At 38.4% G+C, this 19802-nt stretch overlaps 1 protein-coding gene across 1 annotated transcript in view; it reads left to right on the top strand.

Moving 5' to 3' along the window:
- FSIP1 (fibrous sheath interacting protein 1) overlaps window positions 1-19802 on the top strand; it is a 198775-nt gene that overhangs the window by 172085 nt on the left and 6888 nt on the right. The window contains exon 10 of the mRNA XM_052647356.1: window positions 9476-9986. Within this exon, the coding sequence (XP_052503316.1) occupies window positions 9476-9986 (511 nt within the window). The remainder of the gene's footprint in view (window positions 1-9475; window positions 9987-19802) is intronic.

Genomic DNA, 19802 nt, shown 5'->3' with positions numbered 1-19802 from the left:
ATAAAGAGGAAAGGAGCTAAGGGGGGCAGGATGAATAAGCTCATTCCTTCTATGAATCCTTGGCACTGCATCCTGGTTGATGCAGACATTAAACGGAATACTAATCACTTACCCTCATCATCTTTTTAGACTTTACTCTTAAGAGCCGCAACTAGTGATGTGACTCTGTTGAGCCTATATGAGCAGATGGGTGGTGTGTCAGCTTGCAAATGCTATTCTGTAGTCCAACTATAAGTCTTACTATTCTATCCCAAGTGATTATTTTCTGACAAGTAATTCTGCGTTTATATCTCAGTGAGCTATTCAATGGATGCTCAGACTGAAGGAGATTGGTGAAGTTCAGCAACACCTTGATTCTTAATCCTTTATACTTTATTAAATGTCAGGCCCCTTCTATTGTTTATTTACTTAATGGCAATTTCAAAAGTTGCACAGTGATCAATAGATCCCTCTCTGCTCATGCCTTCTTCTTTGGGAAATACCCCTTACTCCGAAACATGGACTTGAATGGCCAAGTTCATACCATGTGACCCTCACCACAGGTGATTGGACGAGTGGTTGAACACTTGAAACTGACATGGTCAGTCTGTCACCTGGTCAATGACCAACTCAGTTATCTTGCTTAAAAATTTGAGCTAATGGACATAAAGACCATGGTCAGTCATTGATGGGTGTTAGACTCTTAACGTTGTGTTGAGTGCAGACAAGAGTTAATTCATGCTACCTGGTCAAGCTGAGGTTGTAAGAGAGCAGAAACCATTAATAAACAGAGAAAGCTGATTTGCAGAGAGGAGGATGGATTGAACAAGCAGTTGAGACCACAGGGACTTAGTAAGAGAACAAGATGAAGCAGATGACTTTGGTTCCTGGGGGCTTCTCAGCTCCAGACCCCAAGAGGCCTGTTGATAGTTCATCTCCTGCTTGTTGATGACTTCAGCAAACCATCCATGAGATGACTTCTTAGATCTTTCATCAGTACTCACCTCTACTGCCTGAATAAAGAGTTTTCCAGACAAGCGAAAGCTAAAGAATTAGTTCATCATTCCCTACCTTGTTTTTTTGAGATAAGGATTTCTGTTCCTGTGGCTAAAAACCTTTGATTACACCACTACTTAGGTGTTGCCAGCAATGGCTGCAACAAAGAGTTGTAAACTTATATATTGGTATATTGGAATGTTTTCTAGTTGCTTCTGATAAAGTAGAACTTGATGTCATTGAAAGCTGTTTACATCCATACTCTTGCTGTTAATCATTTAGGATGTTCCACCCTTTTTTCATTTGTGATAATTGTATTGGCTTTATAGGGTGTGTCTTCAGGAACTTAACATTTGTGGGTGGGAAAATCCACATCAGACATGAGCTTACATCAAAGGGAAAAATTGCCTTTGCTAGTTTATAATGCTTGACTTTCTGGCTATCTGTACCGGAGACGTTATCTGGATTGCCTTGTCAATAAATCCAGTGTGAAATGAGTAGAGATTTTTATGGCTGGGGAAACTCCAGATACAGAGCATAGCATGGGAGGCAGGGATGAGGGTGAGGTAATCCACAGTCTGTGATCCCTCTCCAGCAACTTCAAGTTGCACTCCCCATCAGATTTAGCTCCTACACCAAACTGGTGTTTATATGGGTGGAGAAGTGTAAACAGTGGGCACCCTGGGAATGGAGCTGAGGTTGTCTGTTTTTTTCTCCCTGAAATGAACTGAAGGAGAGGGACACTGTAAGTCTGGGTAAGATACTAAGCTGGTGTGGGTAATAAAACCCAAAGTTAAGTGAAATAATCTACAGGAAGAGTTTTTAGTATCTGAGGGAATGGACTGAAGAAGGAAGCTCAGTTTGGAAAAGGACATGTAGAGAATGGTAGAGGGAGGACTCATTTATGGTGAGAGGCTGTGTAGCCTGGTAGTTAAACATACAGGCGGACCCAGACTACTTGGATTCAAGTTCCACCACTTACTAGTTGTATGACCAAGGACAGTTTTCTTAATTTCTTATTGCTTTAGCTCTTCATCTATAAAATTGGAATAGCAATAGTATCTACATAGATTTGTTATGAAGAGTTAAGGAATTGATACATGTAAGGTGCATAGCGCAGTATTGGCCCAACGTAGGTGCTTAGTGAATGCTGGTTATTATTCTGGAAGACATCACCTGGGATGCCAACAAGACCAGCAAAATGCGTGAGAACTAACACCACAAGTGGTCTATAGTATTTTTTTTCTAATGAGAAAATTGAGTACATTTACTCTTTGACTCTGGAGTGTATCTGTTTTGACTAAAACAAGAAAGAAGATCCATAAAAAGGCTACTAAAATGAGGATGGGAAAAGAGGGGCTTTCATAGAAGGAGAGAAAATAGATTGGGCTCTGGTCTGGAAAAATGAAGACTGAAATGCTCTATGGTGAATTTCATAAAGGACAGGAATAGCATGAATAAATAACTTGTTTATGAAATACTGGAAAATTAGAGCTGGCATGAAAGATGAATACTTTGAGGTGAGGACTTGAACAGATGGTTACTTGACTGTGCTTGCACAGTGAGTCATTCAGCTAATGGAGCTCATTAGGTCAGAGTTTCAAAGCAAACTGGATGAAGGATATGGATTGTGGCCCCTGCACTATCAAGGGTCATTAGGGGTATTTGTTATAAGACCCAGTTTAGTCCCATTCAGCACTTGTAAATAACTTATAGTAATGTAGTACTTAGCCATTTCAAAACACTCAGCAACCTTAATTCATCTGATTCCCACAGTACTGATTTACTGAGCTTAGGTTGTGGGCAAGGCTCTGCAGAGAATCAGAAGACGAGAAAAGTGGCTTGTGGTGGCTTGTGTTGTATCCGCTATATTACCACTCAGAAACACTGACGAAACACTCAGTGATGAATTTAATTTAATCTGCAGGCTTAGTATACGTGGTTCACTTTTACTTATGATGTTTTGAGACTAGAGAATTTTTCATTTTTTTGGATTCAAGATTGGTATTGTGAAGAAATTCAAGAAATAAAAGTTGCCTTTTTGTGATGTTTTGTCCAGGTCACCTTCTGAGGTACAATTGAACATCTCACTCTTATATTTATTTTTAATTTTGGAGTGGTTATTCACAAAAAAAGAAATTTTGGAGCTGGAAGTTAATGCAGAGTTCTTCAGTTCCCTATTTCATAGCTGTATGAAATGGGTCCTTAAGTGACATGAACAAGGTGGGAAAGCTTGCACTAAAGCCCAAGTTCTAGTCTTCTATGTTTTCTTTCCCATTGAACTGCTTCCCGCAGAAGATCAGGGTGATTGTAGTTGACCTTATTTCTCTGTGTGTATTTGTGTGTGTGTGTGTGTGCACATGCACACGTGCTTAGTTACTTCAGTCATGTCCAACTCTTTGCAACCCTGTAGACTGTAGCCCGCCAAGCTTCTCTGTCCATGGGATTCTCCAGGCAGGAATACTGGAGTGCGTAGCCATGCCCTCCTCCAGATTTCTGTGCTTTATCTTGGAGCACTCAGGAGTAGATGTACTATGGACCCAGGGAGGCTTAAGCTCCAGGGCCCTTCTCTTGTATGAACCTTGAGTGGGGAGAAGAAGCTAGGTTGTAATCAGGAAACATTTCTATATAAGCATTTTTGGTAAATGATCTAAAGAGACAACATAAGAGATGAACTTGATTTTCCAAGCCTCCATTAAGTTGCTGTGATCTTTTCACATTCTAAAGAAAAAGAAACTCACTCTCGTACCTATTCTCTATTTGTACTTTTGTATTATTTTTCTTAAAGAAGTACCTTTCCCCTGCTACAAGATTATAGAAATTTCAGGCTCCTTGAAATCTGGATAGGCTTCTGATACCCAAAGATATAGCTGGTTGACATAAGACAAACACCAACAGACATAAAAGCAGAAATTGACAGTAACACAATAATAGTAGGAGACTTTAACATCCCACTCACACCAATAGACAGATCATCAAAACAGGAAATTAATAGGAAACACAAGTCTTAATATAAATATTGATGACCAGGGTAACCAAAAATTGTGATTTGACTATCTTGGAAAAATGGTAGGAAAGAGAAGGGATATTTGAAGTAACAAAGTTAAATCTTTGGCTACTGTTAAAATAAGTCAGCATATAGTTGAGGTAATAATACAGTAGCATTGTATGATTGATATGAAATGTGAGGTATTGACACAAAACTGATCAATTAGGAAAGAAAACTATTAAGAAACAGTATATAAAGTCAATGGCAGGGGAAAACTTCTAAGGAATTAAAAGGGGTTGACTCTGAAAAACAAAACTAGAGTGGGGACAAATGGGACAAGGAGCTACCATATTTGCTTAAACATTTAAATAGTTATTTCTTTAGCATTTTATTACTTTGAGAAAATTTAAAGTAACTTAAAATATAAAAATAAAAGTGCTATTCAAAATTCTAAATAAAACTAATTTAAAAATAATAATTTGAAATATTAAAATGAAATTCCAACCAGCTCTTTTTTCCTTATATAATATTTTATATTTTATTTTAAATATTTTATTAAAGGATAATTGCTTTACAGAATTTTGCTGTTTTCTGTCAAACCTCAACATGAATCAGCCACAGGTATACATATATTCCCTCCCTTTTGAAACTCCCTCCCATCTCCCTCCCCATCCCACCCCTCTCGGTTGATACAGAGCCCCTGTTTGAGTTTCCTGAGCCATACAGCCAGTTCCCATTGGCTCTCTATTTTACACACGGTAATGTAAGTTTCCATGTCACTCTTTGCACACATCTCACCCTCTCCTCCCCTCTCCCCATGTCCATAAGTCTGTTCTCTATGTCTGTTTCTCTACTGCTGCCCTGTAAATAAATTCTTCAGTATTATTTTTCTAGATTCCATATATGTGCGTTAGAATATGATATTTCTCTTTCTGACTCACTTCACTCTGTATAATAGGTTCTAGGTTCATCCACCCCATCAAAACTGACTCAAATGCATTCCTTTTTATGGCTGAGTAATATTCCATTGTGTATATGTACCACAAATTCTTTATCCATTCATCTGTCAATGGACATCTAGTTTCCTTCCATGTTCTAGCAATTGTAAAAAGTGCTGCAGTGAACAATGGGATACATGTGTCTTTTTCAATTTTGGTTTCCTCAGGGTATATGCCTAGGAGTGGGATTGCTGGGTCATATGGTGGTTTTATTCCTAGTTTTTTAAGGAATCTCCATACCATCTTCCATAGTGGCTCTATCAATTTACATTCCCACCAACAGTGCAACAAACAGCATTCCCTTTTCTCCACACCCTCTCCAGCATTTATTGTTTGTAGACTTTTTGATGATGGCCATTCTGACTGGTGTGAGGTGATATCTCATTGTGGTTTTGATTTGCATTTCTCTAATAATGAGCGATGTTGAACATCTTTTCATGTGTTCGCCATCTATATGTCTTCTTCGGAGAAATGTCTGTTTAGGCCTTTTCCCCACTCTTTGATTGGGTTGGTTGTTTTTCTGGCATTGAGTTGCAGGAGCTGCTTGTGTATTTTGGATATTAATCCTTTGTCAGATGTTTCATTTGCTATTATTTTCTCCCATTCTGAGGGTTGTCTTTTCACCTTGCTTATAGTTTCCTTTGCTGTGCAAAAGCTTTTAAGTTAATCAGGTCCCACTTGTTTACTTTTGTTTTTATTTCCTTTACTCTAGAAGGTGGGTCATAGAGGATCTTGCTTTGATTTATGTCATCGAGTGTTCTGTCTGTGTTTTCCTCTAAGAGTTTTATAGTTTCTGGTCTTGCATTTAGGTTTTAATCCATTTTGAGTTTATCTTTGTGTATGGTGTTAGGAAGTGTTCTAATTTCATTCTTTTACATGTAGTTGTCCAGTTTTTCCAGCACCATTTATTGACGAGGCTGTCTTTGCCCTATTGTATATTCTTGCCTCCTTTGTCAAATATAAGCTACCCATAGGTGCATGGGTTTATTTCTGGGCTTTCTATCTCATTCCATTGGTCTATATTTCTGATTTTGTGCCAGTACCATAGTATCTTGATGACTGTAGCTTTGTCGTATAATCTGAAGTCAGGAAGCTTGATTCATCCAGCTCCATTCTTTATTCTCAAGACAGCTTTGGCTATTTGGGGTCTTTTGTGTTTCCATATGAATTGTGAAATTTTTTGTTCTAGTTCTGTGAAAAATGTCATTGGTAATTGGATAGGGATCTCATTGAATCTGTAGATTACATTTGGTAGTATAGTCATTTTCACAATATTGATTCTTCCTACCCAGGAACACGGGATAACTCAGTTTATGTCATCTTTGATTTCTTTCATCAGTGTCTTATAATTTTCTGTGTACAGTTCCTTTGTCTCCTTAGGTGAATTTATTCCTAGATGTTTAATTCTTTTTGTTGCAATGGTGAATGGGATTGATTCCTTAATTTCTCTTTCTGATTTTTCATTGTTACTATATAGAAGTGCAAGTGACTTCTGTCTATTGACTTTGTATCCTGCAACTTTGCTAAATTCACTGATTAGCTCTAGTAATTTTCTGATACTTTCTTTACGGTTATCTATGTACAGTATCATGTCATCTGCAAACAGTGAGAGCTTTACTTCTTCTTTTCTGATCTGGATTCCTTTTATTTCTTTTTCTTCTCTGATTGCTGTAGCTAGGACTTCCAGAACTATGTTGAATAATAGTGGTGAAAGTGGACACCCTTGTCTTGTTCCTGATCTTAGGGGGAATGCTTTCACTTTTTCACCATTGAGAATAATGTTTCCTGTAGGCTTATCAAATATGGCCTTTACTATGTTGAGGTAGGTTCCTTCTATGCCCATTTTTTGAAGAGTTTTAATCATAAATGGGTGCTGAATTTTGTCAAAGGCTTTTCCTGCATCTATTGAGATTATCATATATGTTTTTTAATCTTTCGATTTGTTAAGGTAGTGTATCACATTGATTGATTTGCGTAGATTGAAGAATCCTTGCATTCCTGGAATAAACCCAACTTGATCATGGTGTGTGAGCTTTTTGATGTGTTGCTGAAATCTGTTTGCTAAAATTTTGTTGAGGATTTTTGCATCTATGTTCATCAGTGAATTGGGCTGTAGTTTCCTTTTTTTGTGTGTTGTCTTTGTCTGGTTTTGGTATCAGGGTAATGGTGGCCTCATAGAATGAGTTTGGAAGTGTTCCTTCCTCTGCAGTCTTTTGAAACAGCTTTAGAAGGAGAGGCATTAGCTCTTCTCTAAATGTTTGATAGAATTCTCCCGTGAAGCCATCTGGTCCTAGGCTTTTGTTTTTTTGGGAGATTTTTGATCACAGCTCCAATTTCAGTGCTTGTAAGTAGTATTCTATAGTATCCTTTCTTGTATAACTGTTTTTATTTGTCGTAGAGTTAATAATTATATTCTTTTGCTTATTTTTCTGTAATCTCTCTGAAAAACTTCCTTTCCTTTCTTTTTGTATAGCTTCTTGTTTTTTCAGAGTTCACAATTATTTTTCCTTTGACTTAATTTTCTGTGTATCTAGCTAAATAAATCTTTGGAACTTCTAAGCATTTATCCTATCAATATTATTTGGGGACGTGATCGAATGTATCAGATAATCTACCAATTTTCCACCGCCCCCTCTTTTATTTCCTCCCAGACACCTCCTTCCATATTCCTTCACCCTCTTGCTCCAGGATGGACTGATTTTTTTTTTCCTAAGGTCTGGAAATTTCCTATGTTAAGCCTTTGGTTTGATGTTTGCTGAGGATAACAGTCAGTGGACCGTTTCTAAATCCTAGCGAATTGTTTATGCATTGCAAGGAATTTTATATAAGCAGCTTTTGAAGGTGTATTTTAGTTATCTGGTACCATATAAGGACTGCTTTCATTTTCTGTCTAGCTTTACATAGTTGGGTGAAGGAAATGCTGCTACTAATGGATAAAGTGCTACATCCTGATACCTGAAATGTCTAGTGATTAAAAGTAGGATTTGCTAATATGTGATACAACTCTTTTTTTTTTCTTTAGAAAAGCTACAACTCCTTTTTTTTTTTGTCATGCACATTAACCTTAAGGTGAATTACCTGAATTTTGAATCCCAGATGATTATTAAGAATATATTCCCGGATAATTTCTTGTTACTTTCAAACTCTTAATGGTACTTGCCAGTATGACACTTGGTTTTTAATATATGGAAGTTAATATAATTTTAAAACATATGATATATTTTAAAAGCATGATATGACGTTCTTTTTACATGCTACTTTTTGTTAGCTACATTAGAGGCATTACACAATTATGGGGAATTAACTGTACTAGTTCCATGATAGCTCCCCACCAATACTTTGTAAATGCAGAGTATTCGGTTAATTCTTACTGTGTACTACAGATTAGACCAATAAAATTGTTTTACTTTATTGAAGTAAAAGTTAAGGTCATTACAAGCCATGATTAGGTTTTCTTATTGGGATTTCTTTTTTTAAATTTTTTTATTTGGATTTCTTGTTGTCAAATAATTCACTCCCCTGTAAAGGAGGATTAATGTTATCCTAGATAATCTACTATGTAAATCAGGTACAGTGCTAATTCTTTAAAGAAGGAGAATTTTTTTCAGTGTCTTTCAATATATTTCAATCATGTTCCTTTCCAATCATTGTTGCAGTTCAAGTGGCATGCTGTTCAGTTGAATTCTTGTACAACACATAGCTCTTTAATTTTGTTTGATTAATTTTATTTCCCGAGAACATTACTGGAAGAGAAAAAAAAGTTTTTAAATCCTTAATATCTTGTTTGAAACAATCAATCCTGATAGTGTTTACAAACAGAGATTAAATGATCAAATCCTCCTCCGAGAGTGCACTGCTGTTGGAATGCCCCTGGCCTCTGTCTAGACCTGTGGCACGGAAGCCACTGCACATCTCAGGATGCATCACCCCCTTTCCCTTCCTTTTCTGTCTTCCATAGTATTGTCCACTGAAAGCTGTAGACAGACATAGGAGTGGTGAATCCCCAGGGGCAGGTTAATCCACCCTGTTTGCCTGAGTTAAGGAATTGGGTGGTGATAGGGTTCATACCCAGAAATGGAGGAAACAGAGAAACACCAACTAGATATCGTGGCAGAATTTCTTTCTTTCTATCAAAGAAGTGGTTACTTACTACCCTGCTTGATGCCCCAAGACTTAAAAATTGAAGGGTTTTTCTAATATCTTCATTTCAGCCCAAGGTTATTACTGTATGTAGAGTGTTAGTGGTTAGTTTGGTGCAGTAATTTGTTTCCATCGGTGTCATGGGACTTTTCCTGAATTTTAGTATGTGTGATTGATTCTAAGCTTCTTCTCTAGGTGTGTTGTACATTTCCCCTGCATTTTTGAATGGTTTAAAACGAATGAATGTGCTATTTGGGTGTTTTGTGTAAAGGATTTTCTGTTACTTGCATTTATATTGTATTACTGAAGGCTTACCAAAGATAAATGTGTTTGCTCATTCAACTGACTGAAAACTTTTGGTTTGTCTCATCAGTTAGATTCAACATCACTTCTCTCTGAGGAGCAGTTAAGGTGTCTTCTGGATGAATGCTCGTTCAAACAAAAGTCCACAGTTAGACTGTCTCCAGAAAGAGAAGAGAAAGACATTGAGGATATAACACCTGAGTTCCCCCAACTTTCTGGATCTATTCTGTCTGAGTCATTAAACAGGTCGAAAACAAAGGTTAGAAGCACTGAAGTGGAGGACATAAATGTGCCCAAGAATGGACAATGTGAAACATCCAGAGGCTACTTTCTCACCAAAGCCTTGACTGGGCATCACTCGTCACCAGCTCTTCTCCTTGAAGCAGAGAATGTGAAGTGCCTGCAGTTTTCTGAGGACAAGGTTATTGGTGATGCAGAAGACTACTTTATGTCTAAGACTCTGGGCATTGGGAGACTGAAAAGGCCCTCTTTCTTGGACGATCCACTGTATGGCGTCAGTGTGAGCCTTTCGTCTGAAGACCAACATGTGAAACTCAGCCCTCCAGAGAAACTCAAACCAGGTGAGGCTTGGAGAATACGCTGAAAATAATCTTTACTAAACACCTCAATATAAAGGTAATACAGTTCAAAATATAGTAGGATAAGGCGGTATCCTTGAAAGTCACAGATGGGTCAATTAAGAGCATGCTAACGTAAGAACATATTTATTAATGTTTCTATCAGATCATTGTTGGGATTAGTACTTTTACAAAATACATTATTTTTAATAACTAATGCCATTATTAGTTATGGTAGTTATGGTTATCCAGAAAGCAGTGTTGATTTCAGAAGAAAAGAGAAATTAGTTTGAATGGCTACAAATAATTTGAGTAGATTTGCTTAGTATTTTAACTTCCAAATATCAGTGATGAATATTTGTTTCGAGGAGTGAATTCGTGGAATGCTGTGTATCATTGTGGTTTTGTTAGTTTCGGTGTACAAACTTCCCCTCCCAGCTACTTGTATATTGTCAGGGTTTTTTTTTTTTTTTTGTATCTTACCAATGGTACAAAATACCAATACTATGGGCAATTTTTGATATAAACAAATATTCAATTATTTATGTTAGAGGTTTAACATAGTCTGCGTTATATTTGTTGAGTTTGTAAACTCAAACTTTGAAGTTAAATAGCTTCAACTTTTCCTCTCATGTAGATTAAAATATATTTCCTATTAAATCTATACCTATTACCTATTAAATCTATCATCTATTAATTCTGAACTAACTCCTTAGCCCTATATTTCTAACTGCCATCTGGATATGAACTCAAACTGATTTCCTCATCCTTCCCTCTCAACTCAGATTTCCCTCTTGACTTCCATTTCCTCAGTCCCCCAGGCTTAAAATGAGAGTCATCATTGATTCTGCCCTTTCCCTCGCTTCCCACTTCCAGTCTTCAAATCTTGTTCGTTCTGCTTCTGCACTGCCTGCCATGTCCATCACTCCCTTGCTGTTCCTCCCATCTCGGCTGGATCAGTGCAGTAGCCTGATCAGACATGCCTGCGCTGCTCTCTCTTCTCCAGCCATTGTCAACCACCTAAACTTATTCCCCCAAAGTACAAATTTGATGAACATACTCTCCAGCTCAAAAAGCTTCCACGGCTCTCCTCTGTCTGTTGAATGAAATTTGAATTCCTTCACTTGCTGTTCAAGACCTTCAGAATCTGACCCGAAGTTGTCTTCATAATCAGTCTCTATGTAGTGCCTTAAATGTTATTCAGGTTATATAGCTTATTTGGGCTCAGGATGCACAGTGCTCTCTATGTTGCTCAAGACTGTTTCTTCTCAGGAATGTGCAGGTATACCTTCAATGGTAGTTGAATTCTAACCCCATCCTGTCTATGTAACCTTCCCTGCTCCTCTCTTTTAAAAGTTTTACTTCTCTTCTGAATGTCCAAGGGTGTTAGTCCCCTATCACATCGTTTTACACACAGTCTCACATTGTTAGGCACACACACCCATAGACTCTTCCTTAGAACTATGTAACCTTTTTGAGGACAGAGGTCCTATCTTCTGATTCATTGTTAGATCTTCTCTGATGTCCAAAGTGCTGCCTTAAATCAAGTGCCTGTTTAATAAATAAAGGAATTTGAATTATCCAGTTTTAGATGTGTGAGGGCATGCTAGTTGCTTCAGTCGTGTCCGACTCTTTGAGACCCTGTGGACTGTAGCCCATCAGGCTCCAGGAAGTCTCCAGGCAAGAATACTGGAGTAGGTTGCTGTATCCTCCTCCAGGTGATCTTCCCAACCCAGGGATCAAGCTCACCTCTCTTATATCTCCTGCATTGACAGGCAGGTTCTTTACCATTAGCACCATCTGGGAAGCCCTAGTTTTAGAATAATACACTGAAAATGCAGTTCACATTTATTATTTGCATTATGAATGAAAGCACATGGTACTGCTTAAGAATTATGCAAGCCTGATATTCTATATAAAGATTTGGAACTTTTTTCTTTTTTTTTTTTAGTGAAATTCCACAAACTGTACTCTTTTTACCTAGCAGCAGAGTTTACTTACAGCAGATAATTCAGTTAAATGAATGTGGTCTGTCTTCTCCTGCCAACCTTCTTCACTTAACAAATAGACTGTAAAAACTTTGTTCTACTCTAAAACTGCAGTGTATTTTTCTTTTTGGACAAAAAGGTTTTATTAGGAAAAAAGTATTGGGATTTCGTTTTTGTCAACTGTAATCAAAACTTATTCAGCTGGGTATGAGGATTTATTGTGTATGGGGTCTCATTCTCATGGAATCAGTATGTGGGGGTTGAGAAGAGCATTTTACTGGGATATGACATTACTTCCATGTGAATGTCAGTCACACTGATGTGTATCTGTCGCCAAGTAGAACATGAAAACATGGAATGAACTAGAATTTAATATGACATAATGGAAAGAAGCTATGGTGATTTAGCTTTAACTTCTGAAAACATGCCTCTGATGGCTCTAGATATTCCCAATATTTGACTAAAACAACCCTGTGGTTATGGAGGTTTAAGATAGAATAGATGTGAATATATGAACCACATTTTACTTTCTGTTTATTACATGATAAACTTTAAGGAGTAAATCCTACATTATTATTTTGGATGCTTGTCAGCCTATCTGAACCTGGGAGTTTTTCTTTCACTAACCTCAACATTTACAATTATTAAAATAACTTGCTAATCAATTTATTCTAAAATACCAAATTGGACATTATGTTATTTATGCAAAAGTGAACCCCAAAACTAGATGCTAAACCAATTTTCCTGGCAAAAAGCCTTTTAAAGATGTAGTTATAATGAGAAATTACAGTGTATTCAGCTGTTATGTTAGATTCCCTCTCTTTCTCAGGAAACAGGTATGTGTGAATATATGGTTCAGATGAGATTTCTGTAAGCAGATAGGAAGAAAATAAGAAGAATCATTCATCATTTTCTCTTTAAGTAGCAAATATATTGTTTTATTTTCCTACATGAGCTGAGGTCTGTTATGAATTTTAAAATTCTGCTTCTAAAAGATAGAGTCAGATAAAACTTCAGTTCAGTCGCTCGGTCGTGTCTGACTCTTTGCGACCCCATGAACTGCAGCACACCAGGCCTCCCTGTCCATCACCAACTCCCAGAGTTTACCCAAACCCATGTCCATTGAGTCGGTGATGCCATCCAACCACCTCATCCTCTGTTGTCCCCTTCTTCTCCTGCCCTCAATCTTTCCCAGCATCATGGTCTTTTCAAATGAGTCAGCTCTTTGCATCAGGTGGCCAAAGTATTGGAGTTTCGGCTTCAGCATCAGTCCTTCCAATGAACACCCAGGACTGATCTCCTTTAGGATGGACTGGTTGGATCTCCTTGCAGTCCAAAGGACTCTCAAGAGTATTCTCCAACACCACAGTTCAAAAGCATTGGGGTCCAAATCTAGTGACACTGAGGACCAATTTCAGTTGTGGTATTGGAGATAAGGATTTGCTTCACAGATGTATTAGAAGTTTCTGGTGTGAAGTACCTCATTTTGGGGGAAGTGTAGTTGATTTACAATATTGATTTCAGGTGTGTAGCATAGTGATTCAATATTTTTGCATATTATACTATATTAGTGGTTATTGCAAGATAATGTCTAGAATTCCCTGTGCTATAGAATATATTTTGGTTGCTTATCTATTTTACACATAGTAGTTTGTATCTCTTAATCACATATCACTAACTTGCCTCTTCTCCTTCCTTCTCCCCTCTGGGAACCATTAATTTGTTTTCTCTATGTGTGAGTCAGTTTCTGTTTTGCTGTATACACTGATTTGTGTTATCTTTTAGATTCCACATGTAATTGATATTATACTGTATTTGTCTTTCTTTGTCTGACTTATTTAAGTATAATATACTCTAGGTTCATTTGTATTGCTATAAATGGTAGAATTTCATTTGTTTTATGGCTGAGTAATATTCTATTATCAGAGAAGGCAATGGCAACCCACTCCAGTACTTTTGCCTGGAAAATCCCATGGACAGAGGAGCCTGATGGGCTGCAGTCCATGGGGTTGCTAAGAGTTGAACACGACTGAGCGACTTCACTTTCACTTTTCACTTTCATGCATTGGAGATGGAACTGGCAACCCACTCCAGTGTTCTTGCCTGGAGAATCCCAGGGACGGGGGAGCCTGGTGGGCTGCCGTCTATGGGGTTGCACAGGGTTGGACACGACTGATGCGACTTAGCAGCAGCAGCAGCAATATTCCATTATAGGTAGGTAGATAGATGGATATGTCACTTCTTATGCATTTTTCTGTTGGTGGTCACTTGGATTGCATCCATATTTTGACTGTTGTAAATAGTCCTGTTAAGAACTTTGGGACACATGTGTTTTTTTGAATTAGTCTTTTCATTTTTTTTTTTTTTTCCTGAGTATAGAACCAGGAGTGGAATTGCTGGATCATATGGTAGTTCTCTTTTTAGTTTATTGAGGAAACTACATATGGTTTTCCACAGTGAATGTACCAATTTACATCCCCACAGACAGTGTACAAGGGTCCCTTTATTCCACATCCTCTCTAACATTTATTATTTGTAGACTTTTGGATGATAGCCATTCTGACAGTTGTGAGGTGATATTGCATTTTATTTTGATTTGCATTTCTCTGATAATTACAATGTTGAATATCTTTTTTATGTGCCTGTTAGTCATCTGCATGTCCTCTTTGGAAAAATGTCTATTCAGATCTTTTGTTCATTTTTTGATTGGGTAGTTTTTTTGATATTGAGTTGTATTAACTGTTTATATATTTTGGATATTAAACCCTTGTTAGTCATATCATTTGCAAATATTTTCTCCTATTCTGCAGGTTGTCTTTTTGTTTCATTGATGGCTTCTATTGTTGCACAAAAGCTTTGCGGTTAAGTTAGATTCTGTTTGTTTATTTTTGCTTTTATTTCTTTTGCTTTAGGCTACAGACTAAAAAAAGTTACTACAACTTATGTCAAAAAATGTTATGCCTATTTTGTCTTATAAGAGTTTTATGGTTTCAGTTGTTGCATTTATGTCTTTAATCTATTTTGAGTTTATTTTTATATATGTTGTGAGGAAATGTTGTAACCTCATTCTTTTACATGTAGTTGCCCAGTTTTCCCAGCACCACTTATTAAAGAGAAATTTTTCTCTCCATTGCATATTCTTGCCTTCTTTGTCATCGATGGATTGACCGTAGGTGTATTGGTTTATTTCTGGGCTCTCTGTTCATTCCACTGATCTACATGCCTGTTTTTCTGCCAGTGCCATGCTGTTTTGATTTCTGTAGCTCTGTGGTATAGTTTAAAGTCTAAAAGAGTTATACATCCAGCTTTGTTCTTTTTTTTTTCCTCAAGATTGCTTTGGCAGTTTGGGGTCTTTTGTGGTTCCATATGAATTTCAGGATTATTTGTTCTAGTTCTGTGGAAAATGGAAAATGTCATGGGTATTTTGATAAGTATTGCATTAGATCTGTAGATTGCTTAGGGTAGTATGGCCATTTTAACAATATTAATTCTTCCAATCCAAGAGCACAGGATATTTTTCCATTTCTGTGTATCATCTTCAATTTCTTATATAAATGTCTTATAGTTTTCAGAGTATAGGTCTTCTACCTCCTTGGTTAAGTTAATTCCTACATATTTTATTCTTTCTGATGTGATTTTAAAAGAGATTGGTTTTGAAAGGGAAAATTTTCTTTTTCTGATAGTATTATTGGTATATGGAAAAACAGTAGACTTCTGTGTATTAATCTTATATCCTGTTCCCTTGTTGAATGTATTTATTAGTTCCTAATGGGTTTTAGGTAGAGAATTTAGAGTTTTCTATATAAAGTATCATGTCATCTACAAATATGACTTTTACTGCTTCCCTTCCCTTTTGTTATCTTTATAAAAAAACAGCTCTTGGTTTCATTGATCTTTTCTAGTTTTTTGTCCCTATTTATTTCTTCTTTGATCTTTATTATCTCCTCCTTTCTGAGCTGACTCTGCTCCTTTTAAGTGTGTGTTTTTCCCTCTCCCTGTTCAAAACTCTTGCCCCAGAGAAGGGGGCTGCTGAAATAAGTAAGGTACATGCACAGACAGAAGTCTGATGTGCTACTTATGGAGGCAACTGTGTCTTTGCTCAGATGCAGGCTTGAGTGCTAGTAACCTTTGTCCCTCACAACTGATCACTGCCTCCAGCTTCTACCACCCCTGCCCTGTGGTGGAACCATTCTACAGGGCTGACTGGGGCCCATATGGGGTCTTGATGTGTATCAGGAGGTGAGTTGTGGTGGAGCAATTGCTGTCAGAGATCTGAGCAGTTTCTGAGATTCCATTTAAGTAAATGCCAGCAAAGGCAACTGCCATCCCACGCAGACTCCACCTTAGGACTGGGTTACCTTTGTGTCCTGCAGTTGAATCGTTTCTTGGTCATGGGCACCTCAGATTCAGTGCCATGGTGTGGCATGGGGTGAGCAGGCTGGAGTTTTGGCAAGGCAGGTGTGGAAAACCAGCTGCTCCTAGAGCAGATGTCTCTCTGTCCTGCCTTAGGGCTAGCCAGTGTGTATGCACCCCTTACACGAACAGTCTAAGCTTCCCATAACCCTTCTAATTGTTCCAGATGTCGTCCAACAAGCCAAGGGGCTTTTCTCCCCTCCATAAGACCCCAGACTGGAGCACCCAACCTATTGCTTGAGCTGCTCACTCCCCAGGGCAGGTGTCTGCTTGAGTGATCTCCATTTTCATCTGAATCCTCTCCCAGGGGCCCAGGTCCTGTCCCGATTGCTTTTCTTCCTTTCTAATTCTGTGTGTATCTTTCTTATAGCCTTGGCTCTATGAGTCCTTCTGCCAGTTTGTTTTCAGAGAGAACTGTTTGACATTAGATGTGTTTTTGATGTGTTTGTGGGGGAAGGTGAGCTTCATGTCCTTTCACTCTGCCTCCTTGATTGCCCCCTCCTGAAATACTTCATTTTTCATTTTGTGCTTTAAGCTTAGTGGTAACTACTGTTATTGACTTTTTGGATACAAGGTCCAGTAAATTCAGTGTTACACTCACCTACTGTTGCGGTTTCAGAAGACCGATAAATAGCGTCTTCTCTTTCCGATTCCTATCAAACCCAACTGAGAGATGTATAGATTCTGACAAATGAAACTTAGAAGGTTGGCTTTATTGCTGATGAAAAGTAGAGGATTGATGTCATCTGGGTAGGTAGCCAAATGGTCTTCTTGATGTTATGCCCTCAAGATAAACCTACTACTCACTCTGGCAGAGGTGAAGATCATCAAGCCTCACCCATGGACACCTGTCCATGTGGATCAGTAGTACGAGGAGCAGAGGGCACCCTGGCAGAGAATGGTGACCCCCTTGGAGAGAGGAATGGGTTGAGCATGCTGTTTCTTCCCCTAGACTCACCAATCAGATAACTGACTGTTCTTTCCCATGGTGGGGGTGAAGCTGGAGGCATCCCCACTGAAAGTTCCCCCACATGGACGTGTGAGAGGAGTAAGTGGTCCTTGATCACATCAACCATGGAGACGCTGCCAGCTATACTAGTGCTGCAGGTCTGTGGTTAGTCCAGTACTTAATCAAAGCTTCTTATGCTGAATTGATTTCTAGATAATCAAAAAGGCATCTATGCATGTACAGTATTTTTTTTTCTAATCAAAGCACTTGAGCTGCTTATCAACAAATTCATGTAACTAAGAGGAAAATATGATTGGCAAATAACAAAGATAGAGTAAGGCATAAAGGGACACAAAGTCAATCACACAGTAAAAAAGGGGGACAAGACCACACTAATTTTTCAAGGAAAACAGTGAAATTTCCCATAGGACCCACTTATTGAATAATGTTTTTTAAAATTTCTATAACAAGTGCAACAGTGAATCAGATAGGGTTATTTTTAACATAACACCATTAAATGAAAACTAAGGAGACCAACTGTCTTGGTTTGCTCAGGAGTCTCCTGACTTTACACTGAATGTCCCTTGTCTTGGGTGACCCTCAGTCTCTGGCAAACTGGGAAGGTTGGTCACTCTAAATTGAAACTGAGAACATAAAATCAAGGAGAAAATTAATTACCCAAAGGATAAAGTTAACAGAGTCCAGCTAAGTATCAGGATTCGAGGCTAGGACGTAGATGAGCAGAGGTGCCTGTGGCTCAACCACCCACCAGCATGATTGGTTTAGGGGTTAGGACTGTGGGCTGTGAGTGAGACAGACCTCTGTTTGAATCTTTGCTTGACTTTTAGCAGATGATCTTGTGCAAATTACTTAATCTCTCTCTCCTCTCTACCTTGGTTCCCTTATCTATAAGATAATATGGCTTTAGTACTTATCTTCTAGGAATGTAATAAGAATCAAATGAGAAAACTCACATAAAATGATTAGTGCAGTGATTGGACTTGGCTGGCCTACATAGTACGTAACGTTTCATCAGATTTCTCATAAAAGCCTAGATTTCTGACTTTTCTGGCAAATCAGCGGGTCTTACACTTGGGGAGGAGAGCTGAATAGCAGATATTCCCCTTAGGAGCATGTACTCTGCTGGAAAACGTGGCCCCATCTGGCCCTCTCTACTTCATGTGCTTGACCGTTTGGGGCCATATGATATCCATCCCATGTTATAATGTCCAAGGCCCTAGCCAGACTTATTAAAATCAGGCTCCCTGGTGTGGAGTGCTCAATCTGTCAAATTAATGCAAGTCACAAGATTTTGCTATGCATATTTGAGAAATATGGCATTCAGTTTCTATATAAGAAAACTAATTACATTATCCTATTAGGGTCCTCAGAACAAGTTATCAGTTCAGTTCAGTTCAATCACTCAGTCGTGTCCAACTCTTTGTGACCCCATGGACTACAGCATGCCAGGCCTCCCTGTCCATCACCAACTCCTGGAGTTTATTCAAACTCATTTCCATTGAGTCAGTGATGCCTTCCAACCATCTCATCCTCTGTCATCCCCTTCTCCTTCTGCCTTCAATCTTTCCCAACATCAGGGTCTTTTCCAATGAGTCAATTCTTCGTATCAGGTGGTCAAAGTATTGGAGTTTCAGCTTCAGCATCAGTCCTTCCAGTGAATATTCAGGACTGATTTCATTTAGGATGGACTGGTTGGATCTCCTTGAAGTCCAAGTGACGCTCAGGAGTCTTCTCCAATACCACAGTTCAAAAGCATCAATTCTTTGGCACTCAGTTTTCTTTATAGTCCAACTCTCTCGTCCATACATGACCACTGGAAAAACGATAGCTTTGACTAGATGGACCTTTGTGGGCAAAGTAATGTCTCTGCTTTTTAATATGCTATCTAGGTTGGTCATAACTTTCCTTCCAAGGAGTAAGCGTCTTTTAATTTCCTGGCTGCAGTCACCATCTGCAGTGATTTTGGAGCCCCCCCAAATAAAGTCTGACACTGTTTCCACTGTTTCCCCATCTATTTCCCATGAAGTGATGGGACCAGATGCCATGATCTTCGTTTTCTGAATGCTGAGCTTTAAGCCAACTTTTTCGCTCTCCTCTTTCACTTTCATCAAGAGGCTTTTTAGTTCCTCTTCACTTTCTGCCATAAGGGTGGTGTCATCTGCATATCTGAGGTTATTGATATTTCTCCCAGCAATCTTGATTCCAGCTTGTGCTTCTTCCAGCCCAGCGTTTCTCATGATGTACTCTGAATATAAGTTAAATAAGCAGGGTGACAATATACAGCCTTTATGTACTCCTTTTCCTATTTGGAACCAGTCTGTTGTTCCATGTCCAGTTCTAACTGTTGCTTCCTGACCTGCATATAGGTTTCTCAAGAGGCAGGTCAGGTGGTCTGGTATTCCCATCTCTTTCAGAATTTTCCACAGTTTATTGTGATCCACACAGTCA

The sequence above is a fragment of the Budorcas taxicolor genome, chromosome 10 (assembly GCF_023091745.1).
Source record: "Budorcas taxicolor isolate Tak-1 chromosome 10, Takin1.1, whole genome shotgun sequence".
Taxonomy (NCBI): domain Eukaryota; kingdom Metazoa; phylum Chordata; class Mammalia; order Artiodactyla; family Bovidae; genus Budorcas; species Budorcas taxicolor.
This window is presented reverse-complemented; position numbering and strand designations above follow the sequence as displayed.